Genomic DNA, 19,604 nt, shown 5'->3' on the forward strand with positions numbered 1-19,604 from the left:
TATCACCAGGAAATCATTCACTTTGTTAGTATCGTGATTTTGGTTGTTTTTGAATCCATAACATTAGTGTGTTTCTTTACCAGAAACATTAGCAGTTCATATTATATTTGGATTTTAAATAGGATTTCATTTAAAAATAAACACGGATGCTTGTCAGAAATTCAGAGCTATTGAAATATGTTATTTAGTTTACCTAAAGATGTGGGGGTTCTTATTTAGTTGGCACAATCCAAGTATTAAGATTCTGAAGCTGCACTGGCAGATAGGAGGTCTACAATTAATTTAGAAAACCTGTTCACAGACGGCTGTTGTTTCAAGACACCCCACCAACAGGCTCCAAGTGGGTCAAAACAGCTGAGCGTAGGCTTGAGGGAGTTGTATCAGATTTCTCCACACAGGTTGCTGGCGCCAAAAGGGGGACCCGAGAAGCACGAGGACAAAGTGGCTCAACCCCAGGCTCTCCGACCCCGACCGAGTGACCCAGCGGACCTCTTATGCCGTCTGCCTGGGAGAAAAGGGGGACAGCTCGTACCACGGGAGCCAGTGTGCGGCGGGGAAACCACCTGCTAGGACCAGGGGACGACATCAGGACGGACGTGGCCTTGGCAGGCGTGGACTACTCGGAAGCAGCGGACTGGAGGAGCAGGACCCTGGAGACATCCTTACAGCAGACGACCCGGGAAGCCGCCATCAGCGGGCCGGAGGAGGAGGAGGAGGAGGAGGAGGAGGAGGAGGAGGAGGAGGAGGAGGAGGAAGACATCTCTCTAGCAGGCAGCCCAGAAGCTGCTGTCAGCGGATCGGGGGGACAAAGACACGGCAAGCCAGGACGGCACAGGGGACTTGTCGAGGCAGCAGAGGAATCTACTTCTCTCTGATCAGTTCCACCCGTGAAGAGAAAGCCGCATCTCCCCCTCCCTATTAGCTGTCCTTGTGGGCTATTCCTCCGGGGGGGCTGATGATTTTAGCACTCAGCTGCCCCCTCAGGGTTCCTTCACTGCCATGGAAAGTGGTGTTCTGTCTCCATGAAGTTTTCAAGTACTCTAAATACCAGCTTCGGATGGATTTATACAATGTTTGGGGGACGGACACAGTAGAAAAGAATGACAGTAGGTATATTTCAAAATGCCTTGTCTAAGTTTATCTCTGGAGAAGGAGATAAAAAGGGGGATTTGTAGAGTTATATTTGTATTTATTCATGTTAGCAAACTATGGATAAGCTTAAAATGGGAATAATTTGGGTGAAACTGTGAGCTGGATGTGGGGCCTGTTGACATGTGTTTTTGAGGACAAAGGAAGATGGGGGAAGGTGAGAGCATGTCTTGATTTGCATTCAATTTATCTAGCTACAGTGGTTGGGGAAACCTAAGGTCGGAGGTGTCTGTGATATTTGGGCTGCCAATCAATGAGCTCTAAATGGGAGGATCTGATAACTCCTCCCATTGTCAAAGAGTATAAACAGACACACACGCGGTGTTCAGCCTCTTTCCTCTGGCTGGCTCACGTGCAGGTAAATTCGGGATCCCAGGGATTAACTGTGTTGAATTTGTACTGTATTGATTGTATTGCATTGTCATATTATCATTAAAGTAGATTATTGTTTAACGGTTATTTGGTAGCTCTGAATTCCTTCCTGTATTAACCAGCTTGATAGGGACGCGGGGAGATTTGAAAAGCGGACCAGTTTTCCCTTTTAATCTCTAACAGTATCGTTAAGGTTTTAACGGTACTACTACTTTTATCGATACTGCTTATCGGTCCGGTCTTTTAACGGTACTTTTATCGGTTCTTTTGGAGAAAAAAATGAGGTAAACTAACTATACGTTGTATGTCAGGGACTAAGCTAAAATCCGGCATATTTACACTTGAAGTATTATTTATCTAAAGTGTTCATTAATGTGCATTGTCCCTATTCAAATAAACCATTAAATGAAAATAAACAAATTGTGAACAAAACTAACATTGCTTTTTATTTAAATTAATACATAATATTGCACATCAAAAGAAACAACAACGTTTTAACAAATTGTATTAAATAATCTGATGACAGAACTGTAAACAGAATAGCTGAAACTTTAACAAAATAAATAACTCGGTTACTGCTAATCATTAACCCATGGTTGTATCATTGAGTTAGCTCCGTGTAATTCTGCTAGCATCCATAACACCTGACGTGGAAACATTACTCGTGGATGGGGATACAGAGCCACTAGAAAGACAGTCGAACCCGGTGCATTTCCCCGTCTGAATGTGGAGCACTTTTGCAAGATGTTTAGAGAAATTGCTCGTGTTACCGCCCTTACATGCTAAACACTTATTGCCCTTTAGGCAACGAGCGAGACGGGTACAGTTTAACCACACCTCGGAGCGCGTTCTCTCCGCCATCTCCTCCGTGTGTGTGCTGCTTGCTGCATGTAGCAAGCATGTGTGTAAACTGCCCCGCCCCCTCGCAAGCAGACAGGGAAGAGAGATCTCTCGTCTGGATTGGAGAGATCGAAAATACTAAAGATTACGCATTTTGCAGTCTTTTTGCATGTTAGAAACGGAGTTGGCGACACTAAAACTGCAATATAATGTTTGTGTAGCAATAATACGACATATTTTTTACATGTCTCCAGTACCGATAAAAAGACCGATAACGTCGGAGCTTAACGGTACCACGGTCTTTAATAATTCAGCGCCGGGGCCCGTTTAATACCGGGGCTCGGTACCCATCCCTAGTCCTGACTCTCCTTTGCTGCAGAAGTTTCCCCCACAATAACTACACTGTAGCTATGTACGAATGACAATAAAAGCCTTGAATCTTGGCTAAAATCCCTGTGTTCCCTCCAAAAGGGAGTTTCTCTCCCACACACTCCCAAATGACAAAGCTAGACCAACACACTCTCACTCCATAATCGTCCAGAAGCGACGTTTGGTCAGGGTCCCGTGGCGTGCAGTTGTGACGCGCCGAGGCTCCTTCAGCTTCATAAAGGGACGCAAATAGCTTTCAACTGATTGCAATGTATTCCCATCTGCGGCGGGATTTGACGCTCATGGAAGCACGGCATTCGTTTGTGTCGGCTGCCCTTAAAGGCAATGTGAGCGTCCATTCCCATTGGATAACGGAGAATTGTACACCCGGAAGTAAGTATTCCCCTTACTGTCGATTGATTTTACAGTGATATCTGCACTACTCATCGACTAAAAAACACCAGATTATCCTTGTTAATTACACAACATTGATTGGTTTAAATTGTGTGCAATGCTTTTGTATTTTTCCCCTTCGATTCGGAGAAACAAATATTTTTTCGGAGTAAAGGATGGCAGAAGACACTACATTACCCAGAATCCCCAGCTATCGTTTAGGACTACACCATGTGCTCTGTTTGACAAACCCCGTGATTAGTTCTCAAGTTCTGTGATTGGTTGACCTCCAACTGCATTCCATATGAAAAAAAACGTTTCGTAAAAGATAAAATCATACTTTATTCAGCAGTGCTTGCTTTACTCTTTGACAGTCATCACATGAATGCATTGTAACACATGGTTCGGCGGCATTAAATATATTACACATCTGTCGTAGTTCTTTATTTTTATTTATCTACAGAGATCGGGCTCAGAATAGACCGGAAACTATTCTTTTACCGTTCAGTTTGAATTTCACAATAAAGTTAGTAGTAATATTTAGTTTTGATATTATTGTTTTTTATTAACTACTAGACCGCTGGGTCATGTTAATACCATCTTTTCTGTGTTGCTGTGGGGTTTTTCCATCGCTTTTGTGTTACAAATATCAAAACAATAACTAAATATATCCGTCGTAAACTAAATCAGAAACAGCAGTATATTTTATTTTGTTAACACTGTAAACTTGACAGCTTTTTAACCCAAACCACCTACTGGTTAAAGCACTTTATTACACGTTTAGAGTAATGCAATGCAGGTAGATTGTGTTGCTTTTTAATGACTGTTTAAAATGCCCTTTTCTTAATGTATTTTATTATTATTAACTACTTGTTGCTAGGGACGCTGCTATCGATATTATTTCTGTTATGTTGTGTAACTGTGGTGTTATCTTTATTGCTACCCCCTTCCCCGTCAATGTATAGTGTTGGTCCACAGCGCAAACGTATTAGTTTAACAAAATCCACATCTAAAATTGTGGCATAGATAGCCTACGTTATTTTCCCCTGTGCAATTCGCCATTTACTCAACAATAACACATAATTATCCTTGTGTTTATTTATTTGTTTGATTACTAAACACAAGTTGGAGTCCGTCAGGACCGAGGGTCGGATTAGCTCATTTGCTTTAGAGAATATTACACCGGGAAGTAAGTATTCTCTCCGCTTCGCTTGACAAACCCTGTGATAGTCCTCAAGCTCTGTGATTGGAGAGTGTGCTCCGAGGGTTACCCCGAGCGTCGGACAGCACTTGAAATGGGATGGAACCACGGCAGACTGTCCAAAACTGGATTTTAACTGGTCCCCCCCTGTCCATGGCGCTGTTGGATTTCAAAGTAAGGGCAGGGCTAATTCGGAGGAGCTTGAACACTGTGTTTGATTTCCAACACAACCTCAGGCTTTGATTTTTGTTTTTGATTATCGTTTAAAAGTCTGCATTAAAAGTTGTAGTAAGGATCTGGCAGCAAATCAAGGCTAACTTTATGAGAATTCTTTTAATCAAGCTAATTAGAATTTCTGTCCATTCCCAGCTGGGCAAACTTGTTCTAAAATGATGCAGGTCATAATCATATCAGCTCTCATACATTTTTCTCCCTATATTTTCACAGCCAGCACATCTGTGTGAGTATAAGTTACAGCAGTACGCAACAACGCTCCTTTGATGTTAATTAGCACAGGGCACAATATGGATAGGGGGGGGGTGAGATCAATAACGTCTACAAATGGGAAACCAGCTTCAAAGACAATTTCTGTCTGCTTTGAGTCCTGTGTCAAATCACCAGTTTTTTAGTAACGTTTAAGTTGACATTAAGTTCCTTCTTTCGGGTGTAAAACCTTTGACACAGGTTTTACACCCGAAAAGAAAGAACTAAATGTCAACTTAAACTTTACTAAAAAACTGGAGCCTCATTCGGCTGTGAGTGTGACGACACTACTACCTGCAGGTCCGCTGCAACTCTGACTACTTTTAAATCCAGACAAAAGACTTTTCTTTTTGCCGCTGCTTTTAATTGAACTATTCACATCTTAAACTGCACTGTAACTTTTATCCATGTATTTTTTCTTTTAATGTTTCTTTTATTATCTTTTCTTTTTAACTGGATGGCCTACCTGCCTGTCAGCCTTCCATCTGTGCACAAACTTATCTCGTGCTCTCATTGGTCATGTGCGCGTTCATGTGTGTTGGAGGGGCTCTGTAAGGAAGTGGCAGATTTTCTCCGGTTGTGTATTTTCAAATTCTAGCGCATTCGAGCTGGTTTCTCCAAAATTACCTACCCCACCTTTAATGTCTTTCATTTTTTGTAAAGCACTTTGAATTGCCTTGTGTTGAAAGGTGCTATATAAATAAACTTGCCTTACAGACTGAGCCTGAACAGTGTTCGGGCCACATTATCCACCCACATTCTGGTGGTTGCATCACACACACAAAACTGTGTTGTGTGAATCACTGTTCATCATCAAGGTAGTCGCAAGCATGGAGTCAACTGAGGGTTACGTGAAGTATCAGCTGGGCTTACCCCACATCGACCACTTGATCGCGGTGCTCTGTGTTGTTGCCATTGTTTATAAGTTGACAATGTTGCTCGCCCAAAGAAGAGCTGCGATGCAAAGTATGGAATTGTTTCCAGGACCACCGTCGCACTGGCTCTTTGGACATCTGAAGGAGGTAATGTGTATAATGACTGCTCAGTGACGCAGAAGCAAGTGCAAGGAGCAAGTAATAATAATAATGTATTAATAATAATAGAATCAGAAACAGGTTCATTGTCAAGTAGGGTTAGGGTTAGAACATGTTTCAAATGGGGGGTGCTGTGGGGATGACACCAGGGCCGGTTCTGACCAATTTGCTGCTCTAGGCAAGATTTTTGCTGGTTCATTTATATCTTATTTTACCAGTTAACATTTATTTGTTTATCCATATTTTTTAATCTCTCCAGTTTTAAAGGATATTGTTGGTTTACTGTCCTATAGTATAGATTGGAATGATTTCAAACCTGTTTTTATTTATCCCAATAATTATAAAGGTGTGCCTTGGAAATATGTGTTTACATAAATTGTGATAAAACCGTTTGAGATAACTTAGACTAAAGTGAACTATCTAAACACTCAGTCCTTTACCTCACTGAGCCTCTCAGGGCAAATGGAATCGGGGTGAAAAGGGTGTTATCTTTACTTAATTATGAATGTTAACAGTTGTATCAACAGCTTTTACAATGTGCTGCTGACTGCTGGAAAGTGGTTTTACTTCAAATCAAATCAAGTTTTATTTATATAGCACATTTATAAACGATTTTTGGTCGAGCCAAAGTGCTGTATTAAATGTATTTATTTCCTCCATGGTGTTTACCTGCTAATGCAGGTGGGGCCGACCAGTTATACAAGAGGTAGATACTAGATGTACTTTTTTTAATGAGCCACATGCACCAACATAATTGGGTAACACTTTATTTGGTAACACTTTATTTTGATAGTCCATAGTTAACACTCCATAAGTCATCAGTTGACATTCAACAACACTGTTTCAACAGACAAGTAACATGCATTTAACTAACTTCCAGGAGAATATAAGGTACATCTCAAGTGTTGATCTATAGATTTTACAAAAAGTGTCTGTTGACTGTCAACATGTTTTTTTGCAACAGGTTATTAACCGATATTCAACCTTACTATCTGTAGATTGTGTCAACATCATCAAAATTGACAATCAACCACTCAAAATCAATCTGTCAGTTGAAAGTCAACAGGGTCATGTCGACTATCTGTTGATAATCTGTTGAGTCAAGATGTCAACTAAAGATTACATTAACCATTAGTTGATGATCAACAGATAAGCAACTTTAGAGTTGGTGTTATTTAATTTGGGTTGTCCCTGATTTGAACTTCTTTACATTTATTTAAGTAACAATTTGGATGCAATTAAGGCTTAAACTTAGCAGTTGAGTATTAGTTTAGAGCATCACAACTCAGGGGATAACGTTGTCCTCTTCAGGCTCCAGCATATTGGTTAAGCTTCACCTATGTTTTTATGTTTTTACTTTCAGTTTAAGCAGGATGGGTCGGACTTGAAAAAGATTCTGAAATGGGGACAGCAGTACCCTTATGCTTTCCCAATATGGTTTGGTCCCTTTGTTTGTTTCCTCAACATTCACCATCCAGACTATGTGAAAACTATATTGACATCTACAGGTGTGTGAGCCATTGTTTTATATCTTTACTGAAGTCATAAACCTTTACAATGTAGCAGTTAAGTCAAATTCATCTTTTGACAATGCTTTTTACTACGTCGTATAGACCCATATTGGTTTATTATCTGCATTTCAATAAACAAAGGTCAATGTAACATAATGTGTAATTGTTTATTTTGTAACAGAGCCAAAAGATGATATGATATATACTTTTGCTAAGCCTTGGATGGGTAAGATTGCTTTTACTTTCTCCTATAGCATATTTTGGCTTACTGCCCAGTATTTCCTGTTAAACTGCTTCCCTCGCTGACACATACTGCCTCTGTCTGTCTTCAGGTGATGGCTTATTGGTGTCTGAAGGTCAGAAGTGGTTTCGCCACAGAAAGCTCTTGACCCAAGGTTTCCATTATGCAGTTTTGAAACCCTACGTAAATCTGATGTCAGACTCTGTTAAAACCATGCTGGTACGTTAATGACAGTTTTTTTTGCCAAGTTACATTTCACATATTGTACAAGGAAAATGCTTTTGTGTAAAGTGCTATAATAAGTAGTCAATGGTGAAGTGATGTGGAGGAAATATAGGCTTAGGCTTTCCAGATGCTGCAGCTATTTTGTGTCAAAGTTGTTCCAGCTAAGTGTGTTGAAGTTTTTTCCACGTCCTGCAGAGACCTCACATCTGTTCTTTCACTGTTGTCAGGACAAATGGGAGAGTTATGCAAAAACCAATGAGTCCTTTGAATTGTTTAACCACGTGAGCCTTATGACACTGGACAGCATCATGAAGTGTGCGTTCAGCTACAACAGCAACTGTCAGACCGAGAGGCGAGTCCTTACAAACGTTTTCCCGCCGCCATTCACAATTACAGGTTTATGTTCTCAGTTGTCTGAACTGTTTGTCTACGTTCTTATTTCAGCGGAACAAATGAATACATCAAGGCAGTGTATGAGATCAGAAATTTGATTAACCTGCGGTTCACTACGTTTCCATACCACAATGACCTCATTTTCTACCTCAGCCCACATGGCTTCAGACAAAGAAAAGCATGCAAGGTGGCTCACAGTCACACAGGTAAGATGTTCACAGATATTACCTTCATGACAATCTAAAACTGAATTTAGCTTGCCCATACATCAAAATTGTAAAGGCTCTAAACTGTAGGTTTATGGTTGCTGCATTTTAAGAGTTACTGGGGATATGCTCATTCATTATTCTCTTATTTTGAAGGGGAAGTCATACGAAAGAGGAAAGAAGCACTCCAGGACGAGAACGAGCTGGATCGCGTACAGGGAAAGAGAAACGTGGACTTTCTGGACATCCTTCTCTTAGCGAGAGTATGTTATGTGCCATGTATTGAATTCACAAAACGAGACACTTCTGATCAATGAAAAAAAAAAAACATACGTAAAAACTGCAATTGTCAAAGCCGTAAACTCTCTATAGAGATAATGAATTAATAATCGTGAGAATTTTAGTAATGAGATATTTAAAGCATGAACAGTCTTAAAGTTGCCGCACATTTAAAAAGCGTAGTTGTGTCATGTTTATAACCTGAGATGGTCGGACGCAAATATTATACTGTATGTGCTTAACCTGCACGGGGCAAAACACTAGGGCAAAAGGAAACGTAGAAGCTTTCTCGAATGAGCATTGATATGCTGAGCATGAGGCCACTGGTACAAAGGCAACAATCTGGTTATTTTACTCTTATGAGGGACTCTTGAGCAGCAACTTCAAAGTTATACATTTCTGTTGTGCACATATAATCAATAGGACACAATAAGCTAATCAATGACACCTAGCTGACATTAGCTGTTTCTGTGCCAATTCCAATAGGCCTGCAATTTGTATGGTTTTTAATCATAGGTTTTTGGATTAGTAGTGTCACATTAAGACATAATATGTTGATTACTAATGTTTTAAGTTTGCCTTATATTTAAGGATGAGAACAAACAGGGTATGTCAGATGAAGATATACAAGCAGAGGTGGACACCTTCATGTTTGCAGGCCATGACACTACAGCCAGTGCCATGTCCTTCATCCTCTACTCTCTGGCCTGCCACCCAGAGTACCAGAAGATGTGCCGGGATGAGGTCCTTCAAGCCCTGGATGGCAAGGACACCATGGAGTGGTAGGCTTACATTTGGAAACAATGCAATGTATGTCAGTGCTGCAAATTGTTGAACTAACACTTGTCTGTTTACTTTTTAGGGAGGATCTCAGTAAAATTCCATACACTACAATGTTCATAAAAGAGTCCCTCCGCCTTTACCCTCCGGTACCAGGAATGTCCAGAATCACCACCAAGACCATTACCTTTTTTGATGGAAGGACTTTGCCTGCAGGTTTGTCTTTAATGGTTATTTGCAGATGAATGTGAATACAGCACCATACAGTTGCATGCATCAAACGTTTATACCCTGCGGTAAAAGATAAAGATTCACTTTGAAAACAGTTATTTTTATTGAGTCAAGCTTGCACAAATGAAGCTGTTAACCTTCACTGTTTGACTTATAGCAGCAGGTTTACAAAATTGTCTCAAACATAATATATGAATTGTTTTTCCCTGCACAATCTTATTACAAATACATTTTGTTTTGCTCTTATTTGTAGGGAGTCGTATTGGAACAAGTTTGTATCCGCTTCACAGGAATGCAACTGTCTGGGAAAACCCTGAAGTAAGTAAAGAAGATAATTCTGTGGAAGTATTTTTAAATGTCTAAGCTCACATATGCCCATAAAAGTAAACCTATGATACTTCTACATAACATGTTTTTAAATAATTTTTTTCATTTTCATTTGATCGTTTATTTGAATAGGGACAATCCACATTAATGAACACTTTAGACAAATAATGCTCAAGTGTAAATATGCCAGATTTTAGCTTTGAGCTAATTGAGCTAATATAAGATCATGACATTTGTAAACATAGCATTTCAGAAAACATGACGTTGGGCGATGATGATTTGTCTGTCAGTCTGCGACAATCTTAAATACTTCTTCTTTTGAGAATAGACCAACTTCAGGGCCACCACACAAGTGACAAAGTCATTAAATTAGTGCACAATTAATGCAAACCCTATAGTGCCTGTAGTACAGTGGTTCCCAAACGGTGTGCCGTGAGGCAAGTCCATGTGTGCCGTGGGATTTTGTGACAACCATACGTTATTATTGCAATATACAACTACACAAACATAATTATTTAATTTTAAATTTACTATCAGTACTTTGTAGCTTTATATGTACGCAATCTGCGCGACTTGTGCGTCCACAACACCACGTGCAGTGCTGCATAAACATGGCTGAGTCAGCGATAACTTTCGAGGGGTGGAGGTATGCCCATTATTTTGAGTTCGTCCGAAGAATAGACAGGAATGTGACGGTGAGGTGCAAACTGTGTCCAGGCCAGAAGCGGTTATCCACTGCTGGAAACACCACGTCAAACCTCAACAAGCACTTGCAAATAACACATGCTAAGGTGAAGCTAACGCACACGCTATTTGTTGTTTGTTTATATCACGTATATCTTCTTCTCTGTCTTCCGGTTGTTGCCTGTTTTGAATGACAGATACACACTACCGCCGCCTGCTGGTAAGGAAAGTTATTGCCACTCACGCATGTGCAGTTCGTACGTGCTCGAGTAAAGTAACGAGTAAAGTAACGAGTTACTTTATGTAGATAGTAACGAAGTAGTGTAATATATTACTTTAAAAAAAAGTAATATGTAATATATTACATTTTTTTAGTAACGACCCCATCTCTGGAGTTGGCGTTCTCTACTCTGGTTTACATGAAGAACAACAGGAGGTCACGGCTCTCTGTTGAACAGGATTTGCGAGTGGCCCTCTCCTCAGTGCCACCAAGGATTAAAAAAATCTGCACGCCCCGACAGGCACATGTATCTCACTAATTTGTAAATCGGCAAAAATATTTACAATAGCACATGTTTCAATGCTGATTGCTGAAATGTTACATTTATAATTTGTAGTTCAGGACCATGGACAATGCAGCTTCCTTGCATTGACAGTTCTCTGTGCTGAATTTCTGCTGAGTTTCCTTTGCCTCATTTTTTATTTTGTGACCTGTCTGGTTTAAATGAGTGTGTTGCTGCTTTGATGAAGCCTAATTTGACAAAGTTTCAAATTAATTTCTGAAATATTTCATGAGTAATATAGTTGTCTTCGTCACATTTTATTTGGCATTAGTAAATAATTATGCACATTTACAGATATTTTACATGATATGAGTGATAACACGTGTTATAAGGGCTAGGTGTGCCTTGAGATTTTTACTTGTCCTTTGGTGTGCCTTGGGCACAAAAAGTTTGGGAACCACTGCTGTAGTATATATACTGGTCCGAGATGTCATCACAGAGTGACTCCTAGGAGCTAGCATGGTTTATTCACTCACTGTATTAGGGGTGGGCGTGAGCATGTACTCATTAAATGTTAAAAGTGTGATTAATGCCACACTGGTGTTTGTTTTTCCATCTTGTGTCAACCCAGGTCTTTGACCCACTGCGTTTTCTCCCGGAGAATGTTTCCAAGAGGCCTCCTTACGCATTCGTGCCCTTCTCTGCTGGGCCAAGGTTTGTCCTCATATGATACCATGCAGTGGCGGATTTAGGATTGTAGGAGATCCGGGGCTTAGCCCAGGAGTTGTTGGCGGGGGCGGGGGGGGGGGGGGGGGGGGGGGGTGTGCAGGGGTAAAGTGCTATTTTTTACAAGTGGGGGGTGGACCGAACATCCTTTGGGGGGGGTCGTCGCCTCCTCTAGGGGGGACCGGGGGCATGATCCCCCGGGAAGATTTTTTTTTAAATATTGAAGGTAAAAGCATCAATCTGGTGCACTTTGAGAGCAACATTAACCCTACCTTAAGAATACCTTAAAGCGGACAAAAGGCACTGGAGAACACTTATTCATTAACAACCTTTAATGAAGCAAACTAATGCCTTAACTCACTCAAATACAGTTGTTTACATATTTTGGTGAAACGAATGTGCGTAGAGTTTTAAAGGATGCGGATAGTCTCACCTTGATTCTGGCACATTGCTTATCGTTTTATAGATCTATTCTCCTCCACCATCTTTGTTTGTGACGTAAAGAGTGTAATGCTGCGTTCACACCGGACGCGATGCGAATATTCGCTTCGCTCTAATCGCTCGAGTTTCACCGCGGCTGCCAGCTGTGTTTACTCGCATCATTCAAACAAGACGCGCTGGCTCGGGAGCTACAACTACAACAAAATGAACATATTTTACCGTGATTAAATTGTAATACACGTTTCTAAATGATGCCGACGTAACAACATACTGATACCGGTTAGTAAAGACCATGAATGAATGCTTGACAAGTCTGCAGACAGACGGCAGGCGAAAAACCTTTTAAAATGCTTGTTTTCTGAATGGAGATTGGCAGAGGTGGGACCAAGTCATTGTTTTGCAAGTCCGAGTCAAGTCTCAAGTCTTTGCGCTCAAGTCCGAGTCAAGTCTCAAGTCAGGATGGGCAAGTTCAAGTCAAGTCAAGTCCTAAACTTTGACAAAACGAGTCATAAACAAGTCATTATGTGCTTTTCACCAAATGTAATGACATCGATCAACAGAATAATACTTAATAATCAAATTGTTCTTTATTAGTCACATTAATCATTTAATAATCCATTTTCTCTCTGCTGGTAAAGTAACGTGTGTTTTTCTAATTTAAGAGGGATCAGTAAGGTAAGGCTACCGTGACGGTTTGATTCAGAAGGAGTTTAATGTATAAGATCCCTGATGTTGAGGAAACCAGAATGTTTATTTCCACTGTGTACAACATGTTATAAGGGACCCACAATCTATCTTTATGCAAGGGATAATGTGCAGCGAGGCGGTCTCTATGGGGAAAAGAACACCTGCATCTAGATCCCTCTGCAGGTGGTACTTTAAGTATATTTTGATGCTAATACTTTTGTACTTTTACTTGTAACATTTTGAATGCAGGACTTTTTATTGTACAGAGTTCCTGCAGGTTTCGCCAACTCAAATTTAAGACTTTTTAACACCTTTTTAAGACCACATTGAATAGAATTTAAGACCTATTTCACGGCAATAAAGTATGAAGGAAAATTGATATGAAAGAAGAAATACGTCCCATAATCACTTACAAAGTAAATGTATTCATGTTCAACATAAGAACAGTGACTGAACATAACAGCATAACAGTACAGAACTGAGTTAGCGTGTTAGACAAAAAGTGTGTGTGTGTGTGTGATGCCCCTTTCATACCAGCGCTTTTTCAGCTCCGGCTCGGAGAAGAAAAGCGCCGGTTTTTCCTGTTCACACCGCAGCGGCGCCGGCTCTTAGCTCCAGAATCCGGTTAACTTCCAGCTCCAAAAAATTGTCGGTCTAGAGGCAAGAGCTTCGGAGCTAAGAGGTGGCGTCGCTTACGTCTCTCTTACGTCGAGGCGTGCAGGAAACTAAACCCACCTCCCCTGAACATGGGTCGACTGTCATGCCTGCCTACAAGCAGTAGTGCTTATAAACACACTTTATAAAGTCAGGCAACACTAACCAGGCTTCGTGTGATTCTGTTCATTTGTACCTTACTTTGACCATCCGTTCACTGTTATTGATCATTGTGGAGAGAGGCAGACGTTTTGTTTTGTATTATAGCAGCTATCGGATGGAATCAATACATGGGCTGCACAGGTTGTCGTGTCCGACTATCACAAGTAGAATTATAATACAAATACGCCGGTAAAATGTGCCTGTAGAAAACGGTTTATGCCACAATAGGATAGCAATAGCAAGTAGTCAGTTTAGCTTCGGTTGCTATGCTAACATCACCCATTTTATACCAGAGAAACTTTCATAACAGCGTTGTGATACCAAACAGCGTCAATTCAGACTAACACACATTCACTTAGGCTAACGGTGTGTCCACACAGCAGCTTTGACCAAATCTTGAAAATCCTGGAGCTGGGCGTGTCTGACAGCTTGGGGATTTCGCGACCAACAACCAATCACATGAATATCACATGAATATCCCGCCCCCGACATACAAAGCAAAAAAACCCGAATCTTCTACACTATTGTCAAATAGGAAGGGCTATGATTAACATTTATTTTTTTAACATTTTGAACATTTATGAGATTAATGTTTATGGTGCTATTTTATGCTACATTCCATGCTGGCTAATGATACTGTCTATGCTTGCTAGCAACGAAAGTAAACTAGCAACGAAGTAAACTGGATATAAAATCCCCAAACAAGCGAAAACCTACCAGTTTCACCCACTGTCTCTGCCACCTCCCCCCATGCCTGGTTCCTCCGGTTTGTATCCCGGTAAGTAAATAGGGACTGGTCATAAAGAACCGGGTGATTTGCTACCGCAATAACTAAGTTCTCCTCCATTTTTGTGGAATATAGAAATGAACTGCGGGTCTCGTTCTCCCAGCTTGCACGCGGTTTGATTGGCTAGCGCTTGAACTGTCAGATTTGCATAAACGGATCTGATTGGCTGTCGCTTCCAGCTCAGCCTCAAAAGTTGAACATTGTTCAACTTTGGAATCCTGAACATCCTGGAAATCCTGGAAATCTTCGCCTCGCCCCCCCACAATGCAATTCGGCGACAAGCGAGGGAAAGTGACTCATCCCCATTCAAAGTCAATGGGCGGAGACGCGCTGGAAGCGGTGGACAAATCGCCAAAAGCTGCTGTGTGGACGGGCCGTAAGGGGAACTGGGGATATGTATCAGCTGCTTGTGTGAGTCGGACAGTGAATACTTTAGAGCGGCCGCTGTGTGAGCTAACCGGGAGCTAACGGAGGAGAATAAACTCCCGTGGAAGAGCAGCCAACACTCACTGCTGCAGAAACACATTAATAAATAATGAACCACGGCACTCTGGAGCAAAGTATAAGGTTGGAGAAGTCGTTATTCAATTTAATCTGGCTTCGTGTGATTAAAAGCAACACGATCATCAACCCGACGCAGTTCCCCGTTGTTGTTGTTGTGAGCGCTGTAACGCCGTTGGGGAGCAAATCAGCGATGTAAACGGTGACGTCATGACGCAGCAGCGGCAGCACCAGTCGGGTGCTGGGCGGTGTGAACAGAGCGGGAGCAGAAAAGGGAAACCGGAGCTGAACCAGAAAAGCTCTAGCTCGGAGCTAGAAAGGGAAAAGTGCTGGTGTGAAAGCCGCATGTGTGTGCATGTGTGTGCTTGAGTGTGTGTGTGTGTGTGTGTGTGGTGTGTGCGTGTGTGTGTGTGTGTGTAATTAATCATATTTTAATCGCAATTACGATGATTTTGGCCTGCCACAATTACGAAAACAACATCGGAAAAAACGATTATTTTGCTTTGCTAGGTTGTGACAGTGCACTACAACATATTTGATCTAATTAATTTTTTAGTAATGTATCATTTATTTAATACATTTTTGTATTGGTTTTTCAGTTGAATTATACGTTCAGGGTAATCAACAGTTAAAAAGATACTGTTCAAATTATTATTTGTTTTAAAGTTCAATAAATAGATGTTTTCAAAGTCAATGAATAATCGTATTTAATAATCGTGATATTAATTATTGACCAACATAGTCTTGATTATTGCCATAATCGAGCAGCCCTAGTGTGTGTGTGTGTGTGTGTGTGTGTGTGTGTGTGTGTGTGTGTGTGTGTGTGTGTGTGTGTGTGTGTGTGTGAGAGAGAGAGTGACAAGAGCTATATTCAGTTCTATGCTGCCTTGGCTACAATCTTTCATCGTTGCTGTTGTATGATTGGTGTTTAGCTACGGTATTTAGCGTCTACAGCACCTCCGCTTTTAGGGTTGACGTAGACCCAAACTTCGCCCGGAGGTCCCCCGGTGTTGTTGCAGGAGCTGCTGCATTAGCTGCTGCTGCACTAGCTAACGCTACATTAGCAAAACAAACGCTAATTTCTTTTGCAAAAGGTGCAGCGGGCTTCAAACACGTTCCCCTCCACTGGTTTCAACCAAGCACTAAATTAGATGTTTTCCAACCAAATACGGTTGAACTTACACTTCCCCATATTTATTTGTAAGTAGATTCGAAGATAGGCTACATGGGCTGAAGCTTGGTTGCTAGGTTACTAGCTGGGTGTTCTCCAATAAGGGGCCGGGGGAAACAAAGTTAGTGATTACTGGTTCCATGTTGATTTAATTCAATACAATTGTTGGGGGGAACTGAAAGGCTATTACCGTACTGGTTACTTTGCAGCCCGGACATTTCCCCCAAAACACATTTAGACGCTCTCGCAACATAGAAGTACCTTTCAAATCCGATAATTTTTAAAACTTTCTGAATCATATTTAAGACCTTTTTAAGGCCTTAAATTCAGATTATCAAATGTAAGACTTTGTAAGACTTGTTAAGACCCCGCGGGAACCCTGATTGTAACTTTTGTAATTGTCTGAACTTCTCCCACTTCTGACAATAAATCCTGAGTGGTTACCAAAAAAAAAAAACCTGCTCTGAAGGTTATTTTAATTTTACAAATCCTGCACTCAGCTTTGCTTTCTCCAATATCATTGAAAAGCAGCCAGATGCTGCTTCTTTTTTCGGTTTTCGCAAATTTCTTGACTTTTTCCGACGCGCTTGCATTTAAATCCGGCTCCCCGTCGCTCTGTGCAGCTGGCCTGTACCACTACACATGCTGTGCCCCCACCCTTCTTTCACATAATGGTATGATCCTAGTGTGTCCTCGCATATGATTGGCCGCATGGTGGCCCAGCTAAATAAAGACCCGCCCCTGCCTGCAAGGATTCTCAGCAAGAGTAGGAGTGGCTGAAGATTCTGCTCTCCCCAACGGGAATCTGCTCTTCTAGCGGCAGCTCGCGATCGGCGTGTTGGAGACCTCTGAATTAAAGTATCAAGTCACCTCAAGTCAGAAGGCTCAAGTCCAAGTCAAGTCCCGAGTCATTGGTGTTCAAGTCGAGTCGCAAGTGTTTTGTGATGTTGTCAAGTCGAGTCTCAAGTCATCAAATTTGTGACTCGAGTCTGACTCGAGTCCAAGTCATGTGACTCGAGTCCACACCTCTGGAGATTGGGTCGACCAGGCTAAGCTAACGTTGTATATGCTCACTCCACACTCATAACAACGGCCTACAGATATAAATAAACCAGCGACTGTATTCGCCATGACACAGTCAGTCTGTGGTTTGTACTCGTTTAACTTTTGTCCAGTTTCTGAACAGATATGAGGAGCTGTGATCTCTGTGTGCTAACTGCTAACAGCTAATGGCTGATGTTTTCTGGTTGAACGTCGGTAACGGCAGGCTGAGAACCTCACCGCTGATTGGCTTCCGCGAGAACGCGTCACGTGAATTTGACGCTCGAGTTGAGAAAATTTAACTCTCGCGTTGACGCGGCACAGTTCAATCGCCTCAATCGCGTGATTCGCGCCGCATCCACCGCTTCATGCTCATCGTCGGAGCTAATTCGCGTCTGTCCGCGTCTCTGCATTGACTTTACATGTAATCGCGCCGCCCCCAAACATCGCATCGCGTCCGGTGTGAACACAGTCATGTTTCTGATTCAGACACTGAGTGGATGCAGTCACAGCCAATCGGAGTCTGATTCAGAGGGTTGCCTGTCAGTTCCGGTGCCTGTCAGTTCCGTTGCTATGGTTCCAATTTTTAGTCATGTTCTGTATACATACTAACATATAAGGGTATACTTAGTGTGGTTACTCCATGTTTACTAGCTATAACATTAACGTTACATCACTCTTTTTCACTTCTTACTCAGTCAGCCAGAGTGCAGATATCATCATTAGATTAACAAACCTGAAACATCATCCATTTCTTCACTGCTGGTGATGACATTGTTGTCAGCTGTTGATACTGCTGCTGCTGCAGCTTGTGGCGCCTGCTTCGATGAAAATAACTTTCTAATATCCATAACTTTATAGGCTATTAGCTTAAAACTCGTCAGGCACTAGGAAGGATCATTTCTTCTTCAGGGCAGGGAAGGCTACGCAGTACGCAGGCTAATGTCCCGCAGCGGCTGCCTCTCTGGTGGACTCCGGTACTGCACATTACTCCCGACACATTTTTTTTTTAAGCGAAACGTCCGGGGCTTTTCAGAAAACATCCGGGGCTTGAGCCCAAGTAGCCACCTCCTAGCGCCACCACTGATACCGTGTGACTAGCTCACTAAAAATAGGGCTACAGCTAAGTTTACAACACATTACAATAGCCCTGCAGTAAAAAAATATTTGGCAAACACGAAAGGCTTACTGAAAGGCTGTTGCCATATCTTCTTGTCCAACCTATTCCAATATTATGTCAATCAAAAATATATATATCATTTGGTATTGACTGTTCATCTGATTTCCATAACCTTAAGTGCTGTCTTCCTATATGATGTTACTTTAAAGCTTAATTTATCACCATATTCCTCTCATTGGTGCTGTTTTCCTCACTCAGAAACTGCATTGGTCAGAACTTTGCCATGAACGAGCTGAAAGTGTCCACAGCGCTGACACTGCAGAGATACCATCTGATCGAGGACCCGACGCAAACACCACAGATAATTCCTCGAATAGTGCTTTGCTCACTTAATGGCCTCCACATCAAAATAAAACCTGTAGACCCATGAGTGAACATGGAAATAACTGTTGAAAAAAAACCTGGGAATAAATGACTCATAAGGGAACTTCTATGATTTGACTAAACTAACAAAGGAGTTGTCAAAATGTGTCAAAAGGAAAACCTAAGTAACATTTTCGTTTCATCATTTATAAATGCATCTCAACCAACCTGGTCCCACCAGAATGCGTGACTCCACCACGACTCCTTAACACCGCATTGCGTGGTGGAGTCACGAACTCTGCTACATTTACGTGTCTGCACCACGGAAACAACCCCAATGTAAAGTGAATGAGGCTCCTTTGTCGTGGTGCACACACGCATTTCTACAACGTCCAGCAGTGAGGCTTTTATTCTACAAACGTTTTTAAAATCTACTTTATAGCTTGTAGTAACTCACGGTGGGCTTCTTTTATTTTATTTGTATTCATAATAATTTGTATTTTTTGTCAGAATGTATTATGGTGCATTAGTTACGAATTTTTGTTCTCAAAAAACAGTGCATTGTGTGTAATACAACTGGGATTTTTATTAAATTAGTTAGTTTTAAGGAAGGCCAGAGCTTCAGCTGTGTCAAATAGATTGTTCCCTTTAGTTAACGTTTTTTAAAAGATAATTATATTCCTATTGATCATGTCCCCTTTGTATCACGGACGCAAAGAGCAATGTGAGC

General features: G+C 41.4%; 2 protein-coding genes across 3 annotated transcripts in view; one reads left to right on the forward strand and one right to left on the reverse strand.

The window, feature by feature from the left end:
- The window catches only part of pcp4b (Purkinje cell protein 4b), a 118,274-nt gene that overhangs the window by 54,714 nt on the left and 43,956 nt on the right, over positions 1–19,604 (reverse strand). The gene's annotated exons all lie outside the window — the stretch shown is intronic.
- On the forward strand, positions 5,637–18,967 carry LOC117551657 (cytochrome P450 4B1-like). 2 transcript variants are annotated; one of them, XM_034224601.1, is made up of 12 exons: positions 5,637–5,829; positions 7,205–7,349; positions 7,534–7,578; positions 7,685–7,812; positions 8,046–8,170; positions 8,263–8,417; positions 8,574–8,680; positions 9,288–9,478; positions 9,559–9,692; positions 9,961–10,025; positions 11,853–11,935; positions 18,770–18,967. In XM_034224601.1, exons 1-12 carry the CDS (start codon positions 5,638–5,640, stop codon positions 18,939–18,941), a joined length of 1,542 nt encoding a protein of 513 aa, XP_034080492.1. In that variant the 5' UTR covers position 5,637; the 3' UTR covers positions 18,942–18,967. The 2 variants fall into 2 exon arrangements, with proteins under 2 accessions (XP_034080492.1, XP_034080493.1); XM_034224602.1 differs by lacking the exon at positions 11,853–11,935.

This window comes from Gymnodraco acuticeps, unplaced genomic scaffold (genome assembly GCF_902827175.1).
Source record: "Gymnodraco acuticeps unplaced genomic scaffold, fGymAcu1.1, whole genome shotgun sequence".
Classification (NCBI taxonomy): domain Eukaryota; kingdom Metazoa; phylum Chordata; class Actinopteri; order Perciformes; family Bathydraconidae; genus Gymnodraco; species Gymnodraco acuticeps.

Coding starts and splice junctions, on each gene's coding strand:
- LOC117551657 (XM_034224601.1), top strand. CDS start 5,638: ATGGAGTCAACTGAGGGTTACGTGAAGTATCAGCTGGGCTTACCCCAC. Junction 5,830..7,204: donor TCTTTGGACATCTGAAGGAG/GTAATGTGTATA, acceptor TTTTACTTTCAG/TTTAAGCAGGATGGGTCGGA. Junction 9,479..9,558: donor GGCAAGGACACCATGGAGTG/GTAGGCTTACAT, acceptor TTTACTTTTTAG/GGAGGATCTCAGTAAAATTC.